At 39.9% G+C, this 21,152-nt stretch overlaps 1 protein-coding gene across 4 annotated transcripts in view; it reads left to right on the top strand.

Moving 5' to 3' along the window:
• PAK6 (p21 (RAC1) activated kinase 6) overlaps positions 1-21,152 on the top strand; it is a 71,090-nt gene that overhangs the window by 36,598 nt on the left and 13,340 nt on the right. For all 4 annotated transcript variants that reach the window (XM_063440215.1, XM_063440214.1, XM_063440217.1 and 1 more), the window contains 5 exons: positions 5,750-5,962; positions 6,590-7,204; positions 16,091-16,546; positions 17,970-18,103; positions 19,451-19,577. In XM_063440215.1, the coding sequence (XP_063296285.1) occupies positions 5,759-5,962; positions 6,590-7,204; positions 16,091-16,546; positions 17,970-18,103; positions 19,451-19,577 (1,536 nt within the window). In that variant the 5' untranslated portion in view covers positions 5,750-5,758. The remainder of the gene's footprint in view (positions 1-5,749; positions 5,963-6,589; positions 7,205-16,090; positions 16,547-17,969; positions 18,104-19,450; positions 19,578-21,152) is intronic.

The following is a 21,152-nucleotide window of genomic DNA, read 5'->3' as shown; positions in this document are numbered from 1 at the left end:
GAGCCAACAAATAGGCTCTAGAAGACATTTAATCCAGGTTATGATTAGGAAGTGGCCAACCCTTTTTGAATAGTTTGTAGGAACTTTTGTTCCAAGTTTCTGTGAAGTTTCTCCAGTCTCTCTTTTATAAAAGTTGCTCTCATCAGAAAAGAGGACTTTGGACCACTGAGCAACAGACCAGGTCTGTTTTTCTTTAGCCCAGGTAAGAGGCTTCTGACGTTGTTTGTTGTTCAGGAGCGGCTTGACAAGAGGAATACAACATCTGAAGCCCATGTCCAGGATCCGTCTGTGTGTGGTGGCTCTTGATGCACTGACTCCAGCCTCAGTCCACTCCTTGTGAAAGTCCCCAACACTTTTGAATGGCCTTTTCCTGACAATCCTCTCCAGGCTGTGGTCATCCCTGCTGCTTGTGCACCTTTTTCTTCCACACGTTTCCCTTCCACATAACTTTCTAATTATGTGCTTTGATACAGCACTTTGGGAAAATCCAACTTCCTTCGCAATTACCTTTTGAGGCTTCCCTCCTTATGGAGGGTGTCAATGATGGTTTTCTGCACAACTGTCAGGTCAGCAGTCTTCCCCATTGTGATTCCTACTGAACCAGACTGAGAGACCATTTAAAGGCTCAGAAACCCTTTGCAGGTGTTATGGCTTACTTAGCGGATTAGAGTGGGACACTGTGAGCCTAGAATATTGCACCTTTTCACAATATTCTAATTTACTGAGATCGTGGATTTGGGGTTTTCATGAGCTGTAAGCCATAATCATCGCACTTATGACAAATCACGGCTTGAACTATCTTGCTTTGCATGTAATGCGTCTATCTCATATATTAGTTTCCCCTTTTACGTTGCATTACTGAAATAAATGAACTTTTGCACAATATTCAAATTTTTCGTATCACCTGTATACAATGTAAACTTTGCAGTTTTAGAGAAACTGCAATGTTTTACGTAGCAGGGTTAAGGAGACAGGGACAGTGCAACCAGACTATTTCAATGAGATGAAGTGGTCTGGGTGCCTAATCATGTCAATTTTAGTGTGTGGTGGTTTTTTATTCATTTATTTTTTAGTTTAGAAGTAGGTGACCTACTTAAGTCGTATAAAATCAATTGGAGACTTCTGTATTCCTAAATAACAATTTGATTCTATCTCAAAGATTCTTTTTTTTTTTTATATTCTATTATTTGCCTGTATATCTAGATATAGAGCAAACTCACGTAAAGGTATCTGCAATATCTGCCTTCACAAGCCTTCCCTAAGGAGGGAATTCTAAATATTTACTACCTACAGTTAAAAATACATTTTGTGCAGTTGCGTCCTACTTTCTTCAACTACCAGAGGAAAATCTGGTCTCATCTGTAAATCTCTCTGAATATGTATGTGTTTTTTATTTATTTATTTTTTTAAATATGATTTTTATCTCTTTTTATATTTATATAGGTACCGTATATACTAGAGTATAAGCCGACCCGAATATAAGCTGCGGCCCCTAATTTTACCCCCAAAAACTGGGAAAACTTATTGACTCGAGTATAAGACTAGGGTGGGAAATGCAGCAGCTACTGGTAAATTTCTAAATAAAATTAGATCCTAAAAAAATTACATTAATTGAATATTTATTTACTGTGTGTGTGTGTGTGTGTGTGTGTTGCAGAGCCTTGGTGGGGGGTGGGCAATTTTATTATTATTATTTTTTAATTATTTATTGTTATTTTTTATTTTATTGAATTATTATTATTATTATTCTTTTTATTAATATTTTATTATTATTTATATATATATATTTTTTTCGTCTCCCCTCCCTGCTTGATACTTGGCAGGGAGGGGGGCTCTCCTTCCAGTCTGACGTGACCGCCACTGAAGGTGCCACTAGGCTGCAATGTAAACACTGCTACGTCTCTGAAAAGGCAGTGCTTACAGCAAAAAGCCTGCAGGGACTGACTATACTCACCAGAACAAATACATTAAGCTGTAGTTGTTCTGATGACTATAGTGTCCCTTTTAAACTCTCATATCCCAGACCGTCCGTCCAAGTATTATATTCACCAAATACAATTTAAAAAAAAATTTTTTTTTATTTTTTTTTGCATGAACACATTCAGCTAAGTATGTGCAGAACTTTTCTTTGAACCAGAAATGCTTTGAGCAACAGACTGTGTCTCTTTCCAGAATATCTGCCAATTCACTTAGCCACCCAAGGAATATGTGGGTGATCAGAAACAAAGTACAATGCACTCATTAAGCCCTTATAAAAAATATGCTGTAACGTGGCATTACATAACCCATTGTACATGTTAGTCTCTTGTTATATCTTCATGTAAACTACCCTGAAGGCAAACCCAGAAGCGTAAGAAAAGAAAACAAAGAGAAAGGGCCTGAACACACGTGATCCATTAATCTCGATGCAGAATCCTTCTATTCTTGAGAGCATTGCACATTATTTTTAGTTATATAAGGGATTAAACGAGGGGAACTCCATTTGTAAACAAACCATAGAAAGTGAAAAGATACAATGATCTTGTGGATCAGGGAATGTCACGGTCTCTGAAATTGCAACCCTTGTAAATTGCTGTGTGCACGCGCAAAGCAAAACACAATCTTAGACGTACAATATGAAAAGGAGCTAGTACAAACCACATAATTATATCCAAAATCACATAATACGTCTTTAAAATACATCTAAAAGACTATAAGAGAAATAGTTTACACAAGTACTTCTGCAGGAGTTGCATCGTGTTCCAACTATCCTACGCAGTTTTGAGTCATCTGGTGTCCCACACCTATACAGCAACAGAGGCATTGGTCGACGCGTTTTCTTGCCAAATGAATGAAGATAGAAACTTCACAAAATCTACTATAATTATTTTTTTAAAATCCATATTTACTACAAGAAAAGTAGTTTATTGCACTCAGCTTTAAAATAGGACAGTTCTAAGCACTTTATATTACTGCAAGGTGCTTCACTCTGAGCCTGATCATTTCTGAGAGTGGGTTATATGGTAATGATTTGCAGAAATTGCTGCCTGAATAAGATCAATTACACTTGTTTTATTACATCAGTTTTATCCATATGGTGTGTGGACTGCAGACCCTGTACATGAAATAGGGAACACTCTCCCTGGAAAGAGCCAAGCCTCGGACTGCGCATGGGTGGGTCTATGTCTCCGCCAATAGCAAAACACAGCCTGGTTCACTAAACTGTGAGCTGGGCTGTGTATAACCTGATAGCACTGTGGTATATGGATATATTGTAGTTCTAATCTTTCTATGTAATGATTGGACTACAGCTGGATAATAATCTACATATATCATAACCTCCTGCTGGGCAGAGGATTATGGGATAAGATCGGTCCCAATACACCAGCATGAGTTGCTCAGGATTGCTTTTACCTGCAATCCATTTACTGCTGTTTAGAATTTTCACAAACGAGGCGCAAGATCGCATCCAAGCTCCATACATGATGTGGCATGACTATAGTATGACGATAGCATGGCATCCGTTGGGGCATTGAAGAAATTTCATGCAGTGCATGGATTTAGACAGCACTAACTGGTAGGCTTGTTGTAACCATGATCACTGTTCACGTGGAAAGCATGCGGATTACTAAAATGTATATGTGAGTCATCAAGGAACAAGGAAGCACATTTTCTCAGCAGTTTGAAACCATTAAAGTCTTTAATCTGTTGGCTGAGTATATGTTTGCAGTATACACTTTATGAATCACCTGTTGTAATTGATCGCATTCTCAGTTCATTTTTGAACTATCAGTGTGAATTTATTTAATCCACGAACAGCTTAACAAGTATTTACAGTGCCACCACTGTACATATCACTGACCATCAGAATATCAGGGGGTTCTTTCATGACACCCTGTGTTAACCTATAAAAATGATCATGTAACTTTTCTTAGTGGAGTGTGTTTGGGAGTATAGAATTCCAAACTGGCAGCTGATTGTGAAATACTGTCTTTAGCTTGTATAGCCATATACAGTCAATACCGCTGTCTGGTTTGAAAAATAAATAAGTGGCATATAGAGGAGGCTTAACTAGAAGCACAACCATCTTGCCATCCCTGGGAATCGGCTGAACCTGGCAAAAGGCTTGCCGTCGGAACTTATCTTCCATCTGATGACGTCTGATGCCGATTTAATCTTAATCTCTGTTCTGTAGCTTCCTTATACTGTTATAGCATTATTAAAACCCTTATTAAATTTCCCATTAACTCCATTAACTTCATTATATGACAGATTTTCCTAACCGCATTAGAAAGAGAATGTATTTTCTAGAAGGATATGAGTAACACCGGAATTGTCAAGTTCCTGTAATATGAAACATTGTATGCCATAGTTAGATCATGAGAACTGTACTAATGAAATGTCCATTCACTAAAAAGCCTTGAACCTGACCTCGAATCTAACAGCACTAACTACTCAAAATGGCGCCTGAAGCCCCCCTCCCATCGAGTGAAGCCTCGTGCTAGCAAGATGGCGTCTGAGCCATCGTGTCCACTCCCGTGTCCAAGATGACGCCACCTCTCAGTGGGAGGACATTTAGCCAGCCACTTAGTACTTAAGCCAATTAATAATATTGATGGGTGGGTATTGACATAGCCACTTAACCACCTAACCCAATTAATGATGTTTATTTGTTGTTATCTTGATATTCTATGATGATGTAATATTGCTCTTATAAGGGTCTGCGAGCCCGCTTTTTAACCAGATGCCATAAAATTTTCTCGAAGTTCTTTTAACCTGAACTCCGTGTGTCAGTGTGAATTTACTTCTGCGTATACGCAATTTAATCATCTCAAATTTGGACAGGAACAGATAGACATTCAAACTTATTTGTTTGCTTAAAAGAATCTATATCAATACTCTCTTTAATTTCTTATTTTGTTCTTGTATAGTGTGGAGGTATAACGCGATATTTGGTTCTTGTAGTTTCTATATGCAATGTGACCCAACATGTTCTTGAGTATTTCTTACTATCTGACAATCACCACGTGTAGTGCCTCCTATTTTGATGCTGCCATTGTTCTATTCGCCATGTTGCCCATCTTTTATTTTTCAATTTATTTAAAAAAAAAAAAAAAGGTGCTTGTTGCACCCAGTGTGAATTACCATGTCACCTTCAATAATCGTGTGCAGTCATTGCGATATGTTCCTACACTATATTGTTCGTATTGTGTTCTTTCTGCTTGTAAATGTTTGGTACTGTCGCTATTATGCTACTATGTGTTTTTTAACCTATGCCTCAATAAAATAAACCTTGACAACAACAACATTGATATACGTTTATCAAAGGGCAGTGCAGACAATAGCTCCCCTTCCTGCGCTGTGTCTGCACACCTTGCATCCTTCTGGTAGGTAGAAGGCTGGAATTGCGCAGTGAATCCAGGATATAGTAATTGAAATCTTAATACTTGTAGTTGCTGTTTATTTTAAAACCATTGTTGACATTTAATCACTGGTAATTCGAATTCATGCATATCATCATATGGCAAAAGTGTAGTTGGTGAGAATTTTATATAAACTAAAGTAATTCCAGTTGATTCTCAAAAAGTAGGCAAAAAAAACCTGACCATGAACAGCCCCCTATTATTTTGATAACTCATTCATCATGAGCTTTGCCGCTAGAATTGTGAAGTTGATGTTTCCAACTCTCGTGTAGTAGATGATGATGATGATGATGTTGATTTCATTTTTTTTTTTTTTTTAATTAATCCTCTTTCCTTCCCCCTCCAAGCCATTCACCATGTTTCGCAAAAAGAAGAAGAAACGACCAGAGATCTCTGCTCCTCTAAATTTCCAACACCGGGTACATACATCCTTTGATCCAAAAGAGGGCAAGTTTGTGGGTCTCCCTACACAATGGCAGAATGTGCTGGACACCTTAAGACGACCCAAACCAGTGGTGGACCCTTCCAGGATAACTCAAGTGCAGCTCAAGCCCATGAAAGTAAGTTGGAAAAACTTCTGTTCGGCAGAAGGTGTTACAGCAAGGTAGGCTAATGATTGGGCTTCTGAGATTTGCCCTATGGTGAAACTGACATTTACTTATCTATTTTATTGAGACTTGATAGTTATTCCATACGGCATTTCTGTGTTATAAGAAATCAATGTATTTTTTCATAGTTTTCTAGAGTGAAGGAAAATGGACAAAATAATATAAAAAAAAAAAAACACACCAAAGTTTGTGGTGGGAACTTAATTTCAATTGTGTGGTCATGGGCCACGATCATATGGGGGATCCTATTTAGCACATGTTTGTGACCAAATGAAGAACAATCAAAGACATGCTTGAAAGCATATATGTTGTTGACAACATTCCTTACCTTCATTATTTTAATTATCAATCTGTCTCTCCCTCTCGATAGACAGTGCTGTCTCTCCCTCTCGATAGTGCTGTCTCTCCCTCTCGATGGACCGCTTCAATGTTTAGAGATCTACGAGTACTTATGTACTGGATCAACTAAATGATGGAGCATTTTTCAAAATGAACAGAATGTTTTAAGAAATTACAAACCTGTATTGTGCCGGATTATTCAAGCACTCCATTTAATTCAAATGTTTCTGTGTTCTACAGACCGTTGTCCGTGGCAGCACCATTGGGTTGGAAGGCTACATCTCTGGGATTCTAAATGACATTCAGAAGCTCACAGTCACTAGCTCAAACACACTTAGAGGAGGAACACCTCTGTCAAGAAGACGAGCCCAGTCCTTAGGAGTTCTTGGAGATGAAAAGCCAATTAATGGGCCATATTTGATTGATGAGCAGAATATAACTAACAAATATGGGAACTATGTTAACTGTAATGGGAATGCTAAGACAAGTAGAAGGCAGACCATGTGGCCAGACTATAAACCAGTTGAAGAAAACCAGTCCAGGCCTAACGGCTCTGTCATAAAGGCAAAATCCTTAGATCCTGGAGATTTTCAAGACACACAGGACCATGTAGCAGATCCCAAGCAATCACCTGCTAGTTTGAAGGAGGACATAATCGATGGGAGTAGCTTCAAACGGGACATACAAGAAACAAGACAATTATCCCATGAAATACTGTTATCCCCACAGAAAGATGGCACAACACCAAAATCAGCAGAGTTTTCTTCAAAACCTAGACTGTTCCGCAGTGTTTTTGTGCCCTCTAGCAATGTCAAGAGAGACACAGAGACGTCTAACCAAGTACAGCAAATAAAGGTACAATTGTTTTCTTTAATGTTCCACCTACACTTTTACTGATCGTGGGAATTATTTTGTTTCTTCATGACACGAATTATTTGAAAGTATGTTTTTAGGTATTCCATTTTTTTATTATAATGAACCCTTCCATCCTTTTTAAATGTCTATTACAGAAATGCTCTATTAAAGAAGGGGGGAAATATATTATTTTTATAATTTATTTTATTTTTTAAGAATGTATTCCATATACTCACAATGAAAATATACATGAATTGCCTGTCTGAGATGTAGAAGGTCCACTGTGTAGAACAAATTAAATGAGCAAAATCAGAAGACGACAGTCATACATTCTAAAAACAAAACCGATTGTTAAGTGTAACAAGACCGGGATGAAGATGACATGGCACTGACAGCCGGGATCCCTTTTCCATCAGGAAGGGGAGAGGTTGTCTGTGCAAGTGTTTCCAAGGCTTTAAACGCTTGTAAACATTAGTATATCTGATCTCTATGTTGGGACATCTTAAAGAACAGCTCGAGAACCAGCACTCATAGCTGCACCTGATGTTCTCCTGCAGGACAAACCTGATGTCTCTTTATAGAATAAAACAGCCAAAGTAGGACCATGCTCCCTGGCTGACCATGCTCAGCTCTCACTCTCAACCAATGATCACAGTACGACTTGGCTCTGCAGAACCAACAGGATTTCATTGCAGGAGAATACTGGAAGCAGGGGGTACAGTTGTAGGTGGCCGGCAGGACCCAAGTAAGTAGTCAGACTGTACTAAAACAGTTTGACTGCTTACCATCGAACAATGCCAGGGCATAGTGGTTATGGTGCTTACTGTTCCTTTACTTTTCCCATAATACATTCAGACAAAGAACATAACATTCTATAGTAATATGCATTTCTTTTTTTTCCTTTGCATATTATTCCATCTTTATTTTGTTAATAACATGCAAATCATGGCATCATGATTATATTACTTCACTTTAATGGGACACAATAGGCACCAAAACATCTTGAAGCAGTTTTGGTGTATACATAATGTCGTCTCCCTACTCTGTTCTCTGCAATTTAGGAGTTAAATCACTTTTGTTTACGCATCACTAGTCACACCTTCCTGCATGTGACTTACACAGCCTTCCTAAACACTTCCTGTGAAGAGAGATCTAATGTTTATACTTCATTTATTGCAAATTCTGTTTAATTTCTCTTGCTCTGTTAATAGCTCTGTTAAGAGCCTCTGCGTGTGCCTAAAGTTCAAATTACAGAGCAAGAGATAAAAACTTCTGAAATAAGTAGGTTAACATCTGATTGAAAATTAAACCTTTTATTTTTTAAATACAGGCTGCGGAGGTATGGATAGGGCTGCATAAACAGAAACAAAAGTGATTTAACTCCAAAATGGCAGTGGATTGAGCAGTGGAACTGCAGGGACATGATTTACACACTAACGTTATTTTGATGCCTATAATGTCCCTTTTAAAATGCATTTTTTATTTAATTATATTTATTTTTTATTATAACTTACATGTTTGGTTTATTTCTTAACTACTGTGCTTTGTGCAAATGTTGCTCACAGCACTTCCAATTTACATGTTTTAATCCAAGTTAATCTGCTTAAGGCTGCTGTCCGCATATCAAGCAATGAATTTCTGAGAATCCAGAACTTCAAGGACATAACTAGTGGGTACAAGTTTGGCCGTTGTTAATGAATACCAATGGTGATCGCTCCAGCCTTAAATCTAGGCAATTATCTCACAATTATCTTTGTTCTGCTCTGGTTATCTTGCTGTTTAAGTGAATAAACCCATTTTGTGCAGCTTTTATGGCGTAACTCAAGGGCACTCGTTTGTTACAACTTTTCAGGGTGACACATGTCCTCAGTGAATTGTGAAATTGTTTCCCTTTCAGCCTGTACCCTTGGCAACCTGTGATGCTCTCCAATCAACGGCACCCAGATATCCTCAATACCAAACATACCCCCCATATTAACACGTATTCAGTTCCAAGCCAAATAGAATGTATGAGAACACTCTGACTTACCCTTTTATTTGTGCTTGCTCGGGACTCGTGCAATGTTTAGCCCACTTTTGCGATTGCAACAAGACATTATAACCGTTTGCTTACCATTAACTATTGAAAGATAATTAATAGCACCTTCCATATAAATACAGCCGTTCGTCCTCTACCATGTGCGTAATATTCAAAATAAACTCCCAAAGCAAGATTTGCAATCTACAGAGGCGAGCTAGCTCAGGTATATCTGGTACACAGGTATCTTGAATCACTTTTGTATTTAGGGTGACAAATATTCAGCGGAGCAGAGCTAAATTATAGATCTGGGAGATCGAAACAAGATCCATTCTTCTCCTATATTTTCACTCTTTTTAACCGTTTCCTCTCATTCCACAATTCTCCTGTCCAGCTTCTTCTTTTATTTATTTATTTATTTCCTTTTTCTCTTTTTACCTCCCACAACTCCCAAAGCTGGATTTACACTTTATCTGACTGTGGGCACAGAATTCACCGGTGCCCCTTCTTCCCATAAAAAAAAATCATTTTCTCTTTTGCTAGCGCCATGATTTAGAGCATGCACAGGATATGTTGTTTCTCACACAAATAAAAATTAAATTAAGTAGAATAGAGTATATGAAAATCTCTCTAAAAGGTGTCTTCTTCTTCATATTATTTATATAGCGCCAGCAAATTCCATAGCGCTGTTTCTTGATCTATTCTTAAAGGGACTCTCCAGGGAGGAGATTTTACTCACCTCGTTCCAGCGCCGGGAGCCTCGTGAAGCCGCGCCCCCTATTTCGTAAAAATGTCGAAATAGGCGGGCGCGAGCAGGGAGCTATCAGACGCTTCCATTTGGCTTCGCCGCACATGCGCACATACTTCAGAGGGCGGCATTCATGCCGCCCTCTGAAGTGCTGAGCACACTACCGCGCATGCGCGGCTGCGAGCTGAGCTCAGTGACAGCTCGGCTCGCGGTCTTTGCCCGCCCCCCTCCTCCGCTGACAGGCTGGAGAGAGAAGGCGCGCACACAGTGCCTTCTCTCTCCTGAGCACGTCAGACGTATTTTAATACGTCTGACGTGTACAGGGCCTTTTTAGCGCCCTGCGTGATAGGAAGTCCCTCTAGTGGCCGTCTGAGTGACGGCCACTGGAGGTGTTCCTATCAATCAATGTAAACACTGTATTTTCTCTGAAAATACAGTGTTTACATCAGATTGCCTGCAGGGAGCTATAGATAATACCTGAACAACTACATTAAGCTGTAGTTGTTCAGGTGACTATAGTGTCCCTTTAACTCTTTATTACGCCGTCATATCTCACTCCTCTTAATCTGCTTGTTCCATTCTTATTCTTCCACAATACTTCCCTTTACTCCTATTGAGCTCTTCTAATTTTCCTTTCAAAATCTGGTAATTTAAAAATAAATAAAATATATATATATATTTTTTATTAATTGGACCAAATGTAAACAAAAGATTTTGTTACCAAAAACAATCTCTCTGTACTGGAGTATTTCATGTAGTGAGAATCAGGACTGTTTTTTTTTGTCTTTTTAAAAACCTACATTTGCTACTTCTGTGTGGAGCCTGATATAGCGGAGATACAGATATTCATATTCACTAGTGTGAAGATTTTTGTTTCCTTACGCGTTGTGTTAAGAATACTATAACATGTATCCACACCTACTGAAAGGAGCCTCCACTAAAGGGCCCCACTTGTGTAAACAGTGAAATACCAGTAGAGACACGAAGGCAGATGTCTATAATTTTTCATTTTTGGGGATCATACCTTTCCAGTCCAGGCAGGTTAGGAAGATTCGCCTTGTACCATCTATCAGTACAAGTGATGATGGGTGTAGAGAGAATTTCAGATGGAGGGGGGAAAAAATGGCTAGAGGGGGGAGCGATTTCTAAAATGCTCTTGACCTTACATTTTTAAAGCAATATCTCTTATGACACGAGGTATAAATCAGCGTGCAACATTTGCAAGTCTGTACAGTCAAAGACTTCTCAGGTCACCCGTGCTGTGTAACAGTTATTACATTCAAGCATCTCGTGCCACTCTCGGAATTCATGTCATTCTTCCAGGTGATCCTAAATACATCAAAGAATTTATCTGATCTAACCAGACACCAGAATTGTCGGCTGTGTATATATGGTCTCCCAGAGCAACACGTGTTATGATCAATACAGTTAATTTAGATCTGTAATGATAGGACTATTTTTCACGGCCCATTTTTTACATAGTTTCCATAAGTCTCAGTTAATTACCGCTCCATTTATTAATGACTTGAGATTAACTCGAAACTTGGCTTTGCTCCAGTATTCAGTATTGTATTGAAGTTAAGGTATGTGGCTTACTAACAAGCTCTTACTTTTTGTATGAAGAATGACAGGGATACTTATTAAAGTTTAAATAGTTTGGAGTGGAAAAAAAAACTAAAAACACTGGCCTCAAATTGCAGAATTGCAAACATTTTTAATAATTCTATTTTCTGTAATTCTGTCTGATCCGTTTCTTGGCTGACTTCTGTTCTCTTTCAATGACCCCAGCTTGCTTGTTTTCATTGTGTGGTTTATCTGCTTGCTTCTCACAAATCAATCATTTGTGTTCTCCTGGGCTTGGTCCGTTACTGTTGTACGATTTACAGAACTAGTCTTTCTACTTTTTAGGAGATTTCACGCTAAATCTGGCCAAACGAAAGACTGGTAATATGGAATTTCTCGATTTGCAAGGCAACGTCAAAGTATAAACACTGTGTATGTAGGTAATCGGTGTCTGCCTTGCGATGTGAGAAACCCGGTAATTCCCATGTTTTTAAACACAGATTCTGGCCATCTAGCATCGCAGGCATACGTTGTTTTCAAAGTATATTTGCCATTCAGTGGTGGTTTTACTGTTGGATTGCTGAGGTCGTTGATATTTCACGTGATTCTCACAATTTTGCTTTGAAGATCTAATATTCTGAAATTAGCAATTTGGTAGATTCAATTGATTATTTACATTTTTTTGTTTGTTTTAAAAAAAAAAAAAAAAAAAGCTTTTTAAATTATTCTTATTTTTTCTTATTATTTTTGCCCGCCCTCTAACTGAAAGAACAAATGTTTTGGATATAGTCCATGATGTCCAAAGCAGAACCTTGGAAGAAGCATTTCCTTTGTAGTGTACACTACATTGCTTCCTTTAATTGACTAATGGAATGTTAATTTGAATATTTATGAAATTCCTCTGGGCTCTTAACCTTGAAAACTAGACTGGGTATTCCTGACAAACTTACTTTAAGCTTTTATCGGGACTATAACCATGAAATATAACCATGTAATGTCAATCTTTTGAGAGCTATAGTGAAAGACTCACAATCTGAAATTGGCCTGCCTGCCAGACTCTTTATGGCCACATTTGGCATAAATTACATCCCACCGTTATTTGTATCGTGTGCTTATAGTCAAGCCATGTGTGATGTCATGTATGCAGCAGGAAAGGAGGTGTAAATGTAACTGTTTTGTGTGCATTGTAGCTACTTCTGGCACAAACTGTCACAGATATATGTTCAAATTGGTAGCCCATCAGGCATTCCACCAGTTTGCTCAGTAGTCATTCTACCCTGCTGATTGACACCCAGATTTCAGCATCGTACGAAACACATTGTTTAGAGGTTCGCACTGTAAACTGGTTTATTACACATGAACGAAATGCTAAACTCTGACACAGCTTTCAAAACTTTTAGGTAGTGCCGAACTTCTAACCCAATATATCCCCTCCAAGTGTCTCTGAACTTATCAGACAGGTTTGAAGATAGCAGTTATGTCTTAACAGATGTGTAAGATTTGTGCATGGGCTCCTAATCTCAGTGCTTTCCAGAACTAATTTCCCAGTGGACTGTAGTATCTGCAGTACCAGGGATGAGACGGTGACCATTACATTTCTAAACACATAGTTGGGAGCATTAGAAACAAAAATGAGTTAAGGGTGCACACTAGTCTAAAACACGAAGATATATTAAACTTCCAAAGGTTCTAAAATACATTGTATCCCAGTTACACCACACAGCCACAATAATGTAACTCCATTGGAGGAAATAGTCATAGGTGTACACAGATCCTTTCACAATCTGTTTCAAGAGCAAACAAAGGCCATTCATGGTACTTACCCCATGTGCTGAAATGTTGGCAACCCTCTCCTGATTCTAACTGCTCACCATTCCACTCCCATTCATGACTACTTACCCCATGTTGTAGTAAAAGAAGACCGCATGGCTGAGGATAGTGGGAGCTGAGGAATAAGAATGACATGGTGGGGGGGGGGGGTTGACTTGAGGGTAGGAACATGGAGCTTGGTATTTGGATCCCTACACCACTTTCTTTCTATGCATTGTGCACATTAAAACAATATTGTTTTCTGAACGCGGTCTTCTGTTGGCAGCAAAAGCTAGTTAGCTGTCGCAAGGTTGTTTATCAAAGTCTTTGATATTATATCATGCGTTTTAAGCCAGGTTAGTTATTACTTTTCTGTACATTAATGTTGGCTGTGTGCCAAGTGATCATAGTTCGCATGTGCTTCTTGCTTTATATGAACTGTTCTTCTAAACATGACCACTCCCTCTAGTGGAGAGCAGGCATTACTACAGCAATACTTTTCTGAAAACTTTAAACCCTTAGAGCAAGTGTGTGTATGTGTCTGTGTGTGTTTAAATGCATATACTAATGTGTATATAATTGACAAAAATGACACATATGGTGCCTTGCCTTCTGTGTATTTTGCACGGTCCTATTTGAAGGTATTTTATTCATCCAGCGTCCTTTTTCTTTGTATTATCACCTAAAATAATTGTTTCAACATCCCTTTCCTTGAACAGCTTTCTGTGCGTTCCATTAGAACACATTGCCACACCGGGCAAAGTTTAGTCTCCTCTATCAACACACCATAAAACGTAAAGCTTATTTTCTACTGAGGAACAAACAACTTGCCCTATGCGGGCTTATTGTTTAAGGGTTAGGTAGAGGAAATAGAGCGATTTTCAGTGATGGTGGGAAAAGAAAACCTAAAAGCTTCTTGATTTTGTGTTTTAAAAAAAAAAAAAATCTACACAGAAATAGAAATGTCATGTCAACATGCTACCAAGTCATATTTGAGATGAGATCTTAACTAGACAATTATGGTTATTCCCTTAACCCCTTAAGGACACATGACATGTGTGACATGCCATGATTCCCTTTTATTCCAGAGGTTTGGTCCTTAAGGGGTTAAAGTGGATTTCAGATTTAAAGGAACACTCCAAACACCATAACCACTTATTCAGAATTAAGCTATGGTGCCAGGAGGTCCCTGGTGCCGGATGACCTTTAGGAGTTAAATTGTTCACTAATGGTTTAACCCCAAAGTCTTGAATCCAGCACTGGTCAGCTTTGCCCCTGCCCATCCATTGCTCTTAAATTCATGAAAAAAGAGGCCTCTGCAAGGGTGCTGCTGATTGGCTGAGAGCATCAGTTGACACTCTTAGCCAATCAGTAGCTATTCACAAGACTCGCAAAACTGCGTACGCTTCTCAAGCCGTTTTGTGATTGGGGAGCTACTGATTGGCTTAGAGCGTCAGCTGACACTCTACCAATCAGCAGTGCCCTTGTTTGAGGCTTCCAGTTTCAAAAATCAGACTGCAGAGGAAATGGCAACGCTAAACTGCACTGGATTTAAGACATTGGGGTTAAACCATTCATACATGGTTTAATCACGAATGGTAAGATGGTGCCAGGGACGTCCTGGCACAAAAATTATATTCATTCCAATGAAGTTATTGTTTATGAAAGATCCCTTGAAGGTCAAAATAGACTTACTCGAAAATTTTTCCAAGTCAGCTATGCTTTTAGTTTGGCTAATGTGGCTTTTAATTTGAAATCTGTTTGGAAGAAATTCAGGATTTTTATGAATATGAGCATTCAGACTCTGATGTTATTTTAGATAAGTTTAGAAGTTTTATCATGAGCTAGTTAAAAAGGGGGGAAAAAAAATAATTGATGCAATGTTCCCCATAATTGCTTAGAAAGATATTCAGGAGTGTATTCACGTAAGGACCGATTTAACGCAGAAGATGAGTAATTCTTAAATTATGGCTCAAAAGGTATTGGGCCCCCACGTAAGGATGCTAAGATTGAAGGAGTCACCACCACCGTGGGTCCAAAGGCTTCACCAAGTTAAAGGGTGAATGAAGAAGGCAGGTGGGTACAGCCATGGCCGCCATGCCTATTATCTAAACTATGAATTCTAGCAAATTGTAATCTGAATAGCATTAATATGGGCAAACATAAGCAATTTAAAGAAACACTCAAAACGATCCAAAGTCACACAGTGACTATCCTCCACTTCAAATGTTGGAACTTTCAAAATATTTCGTTTACGGAGTACGCAACGTTTCTGAGCATAAACCACAAACAAACCAACGTTAAACAATTATCTCTATTAAGTTGCAGAACTATCAGTCACCATTCTGTTTCTTTCAATTTGTCCAAATTCTAAATCTTGTTGCATCTTTAGACTTTACTCATCCATTCTCTGCTGTGACTGTCTTATCTGCTGGCATGGGTGGAGAAATCTACACACATTTACTACAATCCCTGCAAGGACAGAGTTCAAAGACTATCTTCCAGAAGAGGGAGAGGTCCCATCATATGCATTTTGAAAATTATGTTTTTGATTAAGGGAACATCTTCTGACTCTATTACCCACAAAGAACGTCTCTCATTTCCTCATAATTTCATAAACTAATAATTTGTCGATTATTAAATCCTTATGGAATAGTAAGCCAACCATAAATTTAGAGAAGTATATGAATTTTTAGGAAATAGTCAAGTGTTTTTTTGTTCCTAATATGAAATATTTTGTTTTGTCTAGACTGACGCGTTCCAACGTCCTAATCTATCTGTGCGTGGAGTTTTGGCCAAAGCTGCTTCTCTTCCTCCTGATAGTCTATCCCCGGATTTCACGAGGGTGATTTCAGGAGCACCAGTTGAAGGTATTTCTCCTCTTCGACCATCTCCAGCTGGATCCCCGCGCAGCCGTCCCATCCAGACCAGTTCCTCTAACCTTTATCTATGTCAGGACAACTTTAATAAAAACCAGTGGTGCAACCAAGACACTACTGTAGTAACACATGAGCAGTTCAAGACGGCACTTCGCATGGTGGTGGACAAAGGAGATCCACGACTACTGCTGGAGGACTATGTAAAAATTGGAGAAGGTTCAACAGGAGTGGTCTGCATCGCACGGGAGAAACACAGCGGACGTCAGGTAGCAGTGAAAATGATGGATCTCCGAAAACAGCAGAGAAGAGAGCTTCTGTTTAATGAGGTGGGTTTTTTACTTCTCCAGTATCTCCGTGGGCAACTACTATCTCGGTCTTGAAATAAATTGTAATATTAACCCCGCAAAGGACCAATAACCCATCAGCCATGTCCTGTATAAAGGGATTTGCCCATCTTCTGGTCCATCAGGGGTAAATAAGAATGTGTACATTCTATTTAAATATTTTAACTGAACTAATATGGAGCGATATATATTTCTGCAAATCACGATGCATTGCAGCTCTGAGAGATTGAGCACTGCCTCTGTTCTATTTTGTATGTCACTTACTTGTCAGATATCCCCATTCTGTGATTGTAAAATGCAGCCGAATGTGTTGACACTTTGTAAATAATAATAACAATGGGTAATGTTCTTCTGCAGATCCAATACAGACTCTTTTTTTTAAACTCATGATACCCATTTGGTGACATATATAGAATACTATAGATAAGTGGATTACAAATATGTAACCAAGCTGGTTATATGCTTGCACAATTTGTGCACCTTGAACACTTTTATTAATTTATGTATTTTGGTATGGGTACCAGAATAATCAGTGAACCATCAGTATTTAAATATGAGGTACAATTCATGAACTGTTGGGTGGACCAGTCAAAAAGAGTGTCCGCATGCTCCGATAATTATTTCCATTCATCCTCTACCCATGGGGAATTTGTAATGGAGGGTGCAGGAAACACTGCCCATCCTCTCGTAAAATTAAAGGGAAACTATAGTGTTAGAAATGCAAAGTTGTTTTCCTAGCACTATAGTATCATCTTTACTCGCCCCCCACTCCTTATCCGTTATCTGAATCTAGCACCGATATCCCTTGGCGATGGGTCAGGGTTCTCCTCCCCCAACGCCAGCTGATGTTGGGGACATAGTATGCATGCAGTAACTCCAATAATTACAATTGCAGAGTTAAAATACAGCGAATGTGCACACAGAAACTTTGAATGAGATGAAGTGGTCTGGGTGCGTATAGTGTCACTTTTAACCCCTCAACCTTTTTCCTATTAACCTCCCTGGCGGTAATCCCGAGCATGGCTTGGGATTCATTTTCAGTACCAAAAGCGGTAACCCCGAGCCTCGCTCGGGATTATACTGTAGTATCACTTACCATGTCCCTACGAGTACCTGGTTTCCTCCCGCCCGATGCCGGCATCCTTCTTCCGGGTTCCTTTTACCTGCGAGCGCCGCCTGGCAGAACCAGGCGGGAGGTTTAAAAAAACAAACCAAAAAAAATACACACAATACACTGTAAAAATAATGTATCGCTTTACCATTAAAAAAATAGTGACATAATCAGGCTGCCAGGGAGGTTAAGTGAGGAGTGTAGGAGAGAACTTGATGAATGGCTTGTAATCAAATTTTTTCAGTGTGCGTCCTGTCTTTTTAAACTGTCCTTCCACTCCTGCATTGCTCACAGGTTGTCATTATGAGAGATTACCAGCACACCAATGTAGTGGAGATGTACAAGAGTTATCTGGTGGGAGAAGAGTTGTGGGTTTTGATGGAGTACGTACAAGGAGGAGCTCTGACGGATATAGTATCACAAACGAGGTATGTTAGAATCTTTGTCTTCGAGCAGTGATTTAAAAAAAAAACAAAAAACATTTTATGTCTGAATTTATTGGCAGCATGTATACACCAATACTTGGCTTGAAGCACTCTAAGTCTTCTTACTTTGCTGGAGCTCTTTAATGTGTTTTACTGCAAACGCTAGAATGCCTTCCTTAACCCCTTAAGGACCAAACTTCTGGAATAAAAGGGAATCATGACATGTCACACATGTCATGTGTCCTTAAGGGGTTAAATATTGAGTTGTAAATTATACTTCTATGAATACTCCAACTCTTTTTCAACCCTTGGAATGTGCTGCAAAGCTTTCTAGGACTCCAATGTGTGACTCCTCTTCTGTATACAGGCACTGCCTGGTTTACTAAATATTTTTGGAAAAAAAATCTAAATGAAAAGGTAAATCTGTCCTGTGTGGACTTATTTGTCCTGCTGTCTCTGTGTTTTACCCTTCTGATCACATGTAGACCTCCAGTTGCGCCCCACTAGTACTCTGTCTATTTCTTTTTTTTTGCAATGCTTCCAAACATGTCCTCCACGCTGTATCCTACTGTCCAATGCTGTCCTCTAGGTTTTTCTGTGACACCCTACCGTACCCATGCTGTCCCCTGCATTACTGGTGTTTCCTTGTAGCAGTCCATCAGTTTTTGTGCAGCTCCCCAGCTTTGCACTTGGAACAGAGTAAAGAATCGCCTTGATCATCGGTCAGTTGGAAAGTCCTCAAAATCTTAAATTGTATTGCCCAAGATTTCAGGAGATTTCCCTGTTTAGGGGGCTCGTAATATCCAATGTACTAAATGATATCCATTATACAGCAAGCAGATCGAGACAAGTTAGATTTACGGAGCTACTTCCAGATCCATAAACCGTTTGGAAAACCCAAGTAGAAAATCTTGTAAAGAATGGTACCCGCTATGCTTTCTACTCTTGTCGCTGTTTAACTTGGCATTGACTTGTTTGTGTTTTGCTAGAAAGGGCTATAACTTAGTTTACCATAAAGAATTCTAGGAAAGGATTTGTATTTCCATACATTTGTTTTCTTATACCAAAGCAGTAATGAGTCTTAAACCTTTACTTTATCCATGTTGCCCTCTTCTGTGTGTGTGTGTGTGTGTGTGTGTGTGTCACACTTGCTGATGTTTGCAGTCAGATCAGGGCTAACAGATTTCCCAGGGGGGACCTTTAATTGTGGCGGTAACAGGTCAAGGTATAGCAGTTGCAGAAAAAAAGACTGATCTAGGCAGACTGCAAAAAAAAGCTTGAGTAAAAAAAAGAGAACCTATATAATTTTTTTTAAATGTTTTTTGTTTTGTGTTTTTCTCTCTATTGTAGGTTAAATGAAGAGCAAATTGCAACAGTCTCGAAGTCTGTACTGCAAGCTCTTGAATACCTTCATTCCCAGGGTGTAATTCACCGGGACATCAAGAGCGATTCCATCCTTCTCACATTGGATGGACGGGTGAGATACTTCCCTTATTTTCCACACTCTTCCTATTTGATTGCTTCCATCATAAAGTTTTTGATTTATGACCCACGGCAATTAACAAAATAAAGAGAAACCTAGAATGTGACGGCAGATAAGAACCATTCGGCCTATCTAGTCTGCCCAATTTTCTAAATACTTTCATTAGTCCCTGGCCTTATCTTATATCTAGGATAGCATTATGACTATCCCATGCATGCTTAAACTCCTTTACTGTGTTAACCTCTACCACTTCAGCTGGAAGGCTATTCCATGCATCCACTACCCTCTCAGTAAAGTAATACTTCCTGATATTATTTTTAAACCTTTGTCCCTCTAATTTAAATCTATTTCCTCTTGTTGTGGTAGTTTTTGTTCTTTTAAATATAGCCTTAGGGATGCGCAATTCCTATCGCTTGATGCCCGGGACATGCAGTTCTGGGCGCCGGGGCAGGTAGTTATTTTTTTTTAGTTTAGCCTTGTTTCGGGCTAGCAGCAGAATGACTGGTCGGGTCCTTTGCCCATGACAAAGGACCTGACCTCAGAAGGGAACCCGGCGGCTTGCCCTGTCTGCCGGCGGGTGCGAGGCCCCTCCCGTCTGCCCATGAAGAGAGCCAGCACAGTCTGCAGCTCCGCTGGGTGTGAGCTGCAGACTGCTGTATCTCGCGATTTCTGGCCAAATCAGAGCGTTGCTGCAGGTTACCATGGCAACGCTCTGACTTCTGGAGCTTGCGAGATACAGCACAGTCTGCAGCCTACGCCCGGTGGAGCTGCAGACTGGAGAGACAGACCACCGGATCACCAGGGAGCCAGGACACTGGACAACCAGAAAAAAAAAAAGGAATTTATAACACCTCTCTCTAAGTCAATGTCACCCCCTCCCTCAGTCACTGTCACCCCTCACTCCCACATTCTGCCACCAGGCACCCCCTCCCTTACTATGTCATCCCCTCACTCGGCCACCAGTCACTCCCTCACTCTGCTACCCTCTCACTCTGTCACCTGTCACTCCCTCCCACGCTCTGCCATTTGTCACCCCCTCACTCTCCCATCCCTATCCCTATTCCACCCAACACTGTGTTACCCATACTACATCCCTATTCCACCCACACTATGTGCCCTACACACACTGCATCCCTATTCCACCCTAAACTGTGCCCTACACACACTACATCTCTAACATCTCTATTCCGCTGGGTGTGAGCTGCAGACTGCTGTATCTCGCGATTTCTGGCCAAATCAGAGCGTTGCTGCAGGTTACCATGGCAACGCTCTGACTTCTGGAGCTTGCGAGATACAGCACAGTCTGCAGCCTACGCCCGGTGGAGCTGCAGACTGGAGAGACAGACCACCGGATCACCAGGGAGCCAGGACACTGGACAACCAGAAAAAAAAAAAGGAATTTATAACACCTCTCTCTAAGTCAATGTCACCCCCTCCCTCAGTCACTGTCACCCCTCACTCCCACATTCTGCCACCAGGCACCCCCTCCCTTACTATGTCATCCCCTCACTCGGCCACCAGTCACTCCCTCACTCTGCTACCCTCTCACTCTGTCACCTGTTACTCCCT

The sequence above is a fragment of the Pelobates fuscus genome, chromosome 13 (assembly GCF_036172605.1).
Source record: "Pelobates fuscus isolate aPelFus1 chromosome 13, aPelFus1.pri, whole genome shotgun sequence".
NCBI lineage: Eukaryota > Metazoa > Chordata > Amphibia > Anura > Pelobatidae > Pelobates > Pelobates fuscus.
The sequence above is the reverse complement of the archived record's forward strand: the minus strand, read 5'-3'. Positions and strand labels throughout refer to the sequence as shown.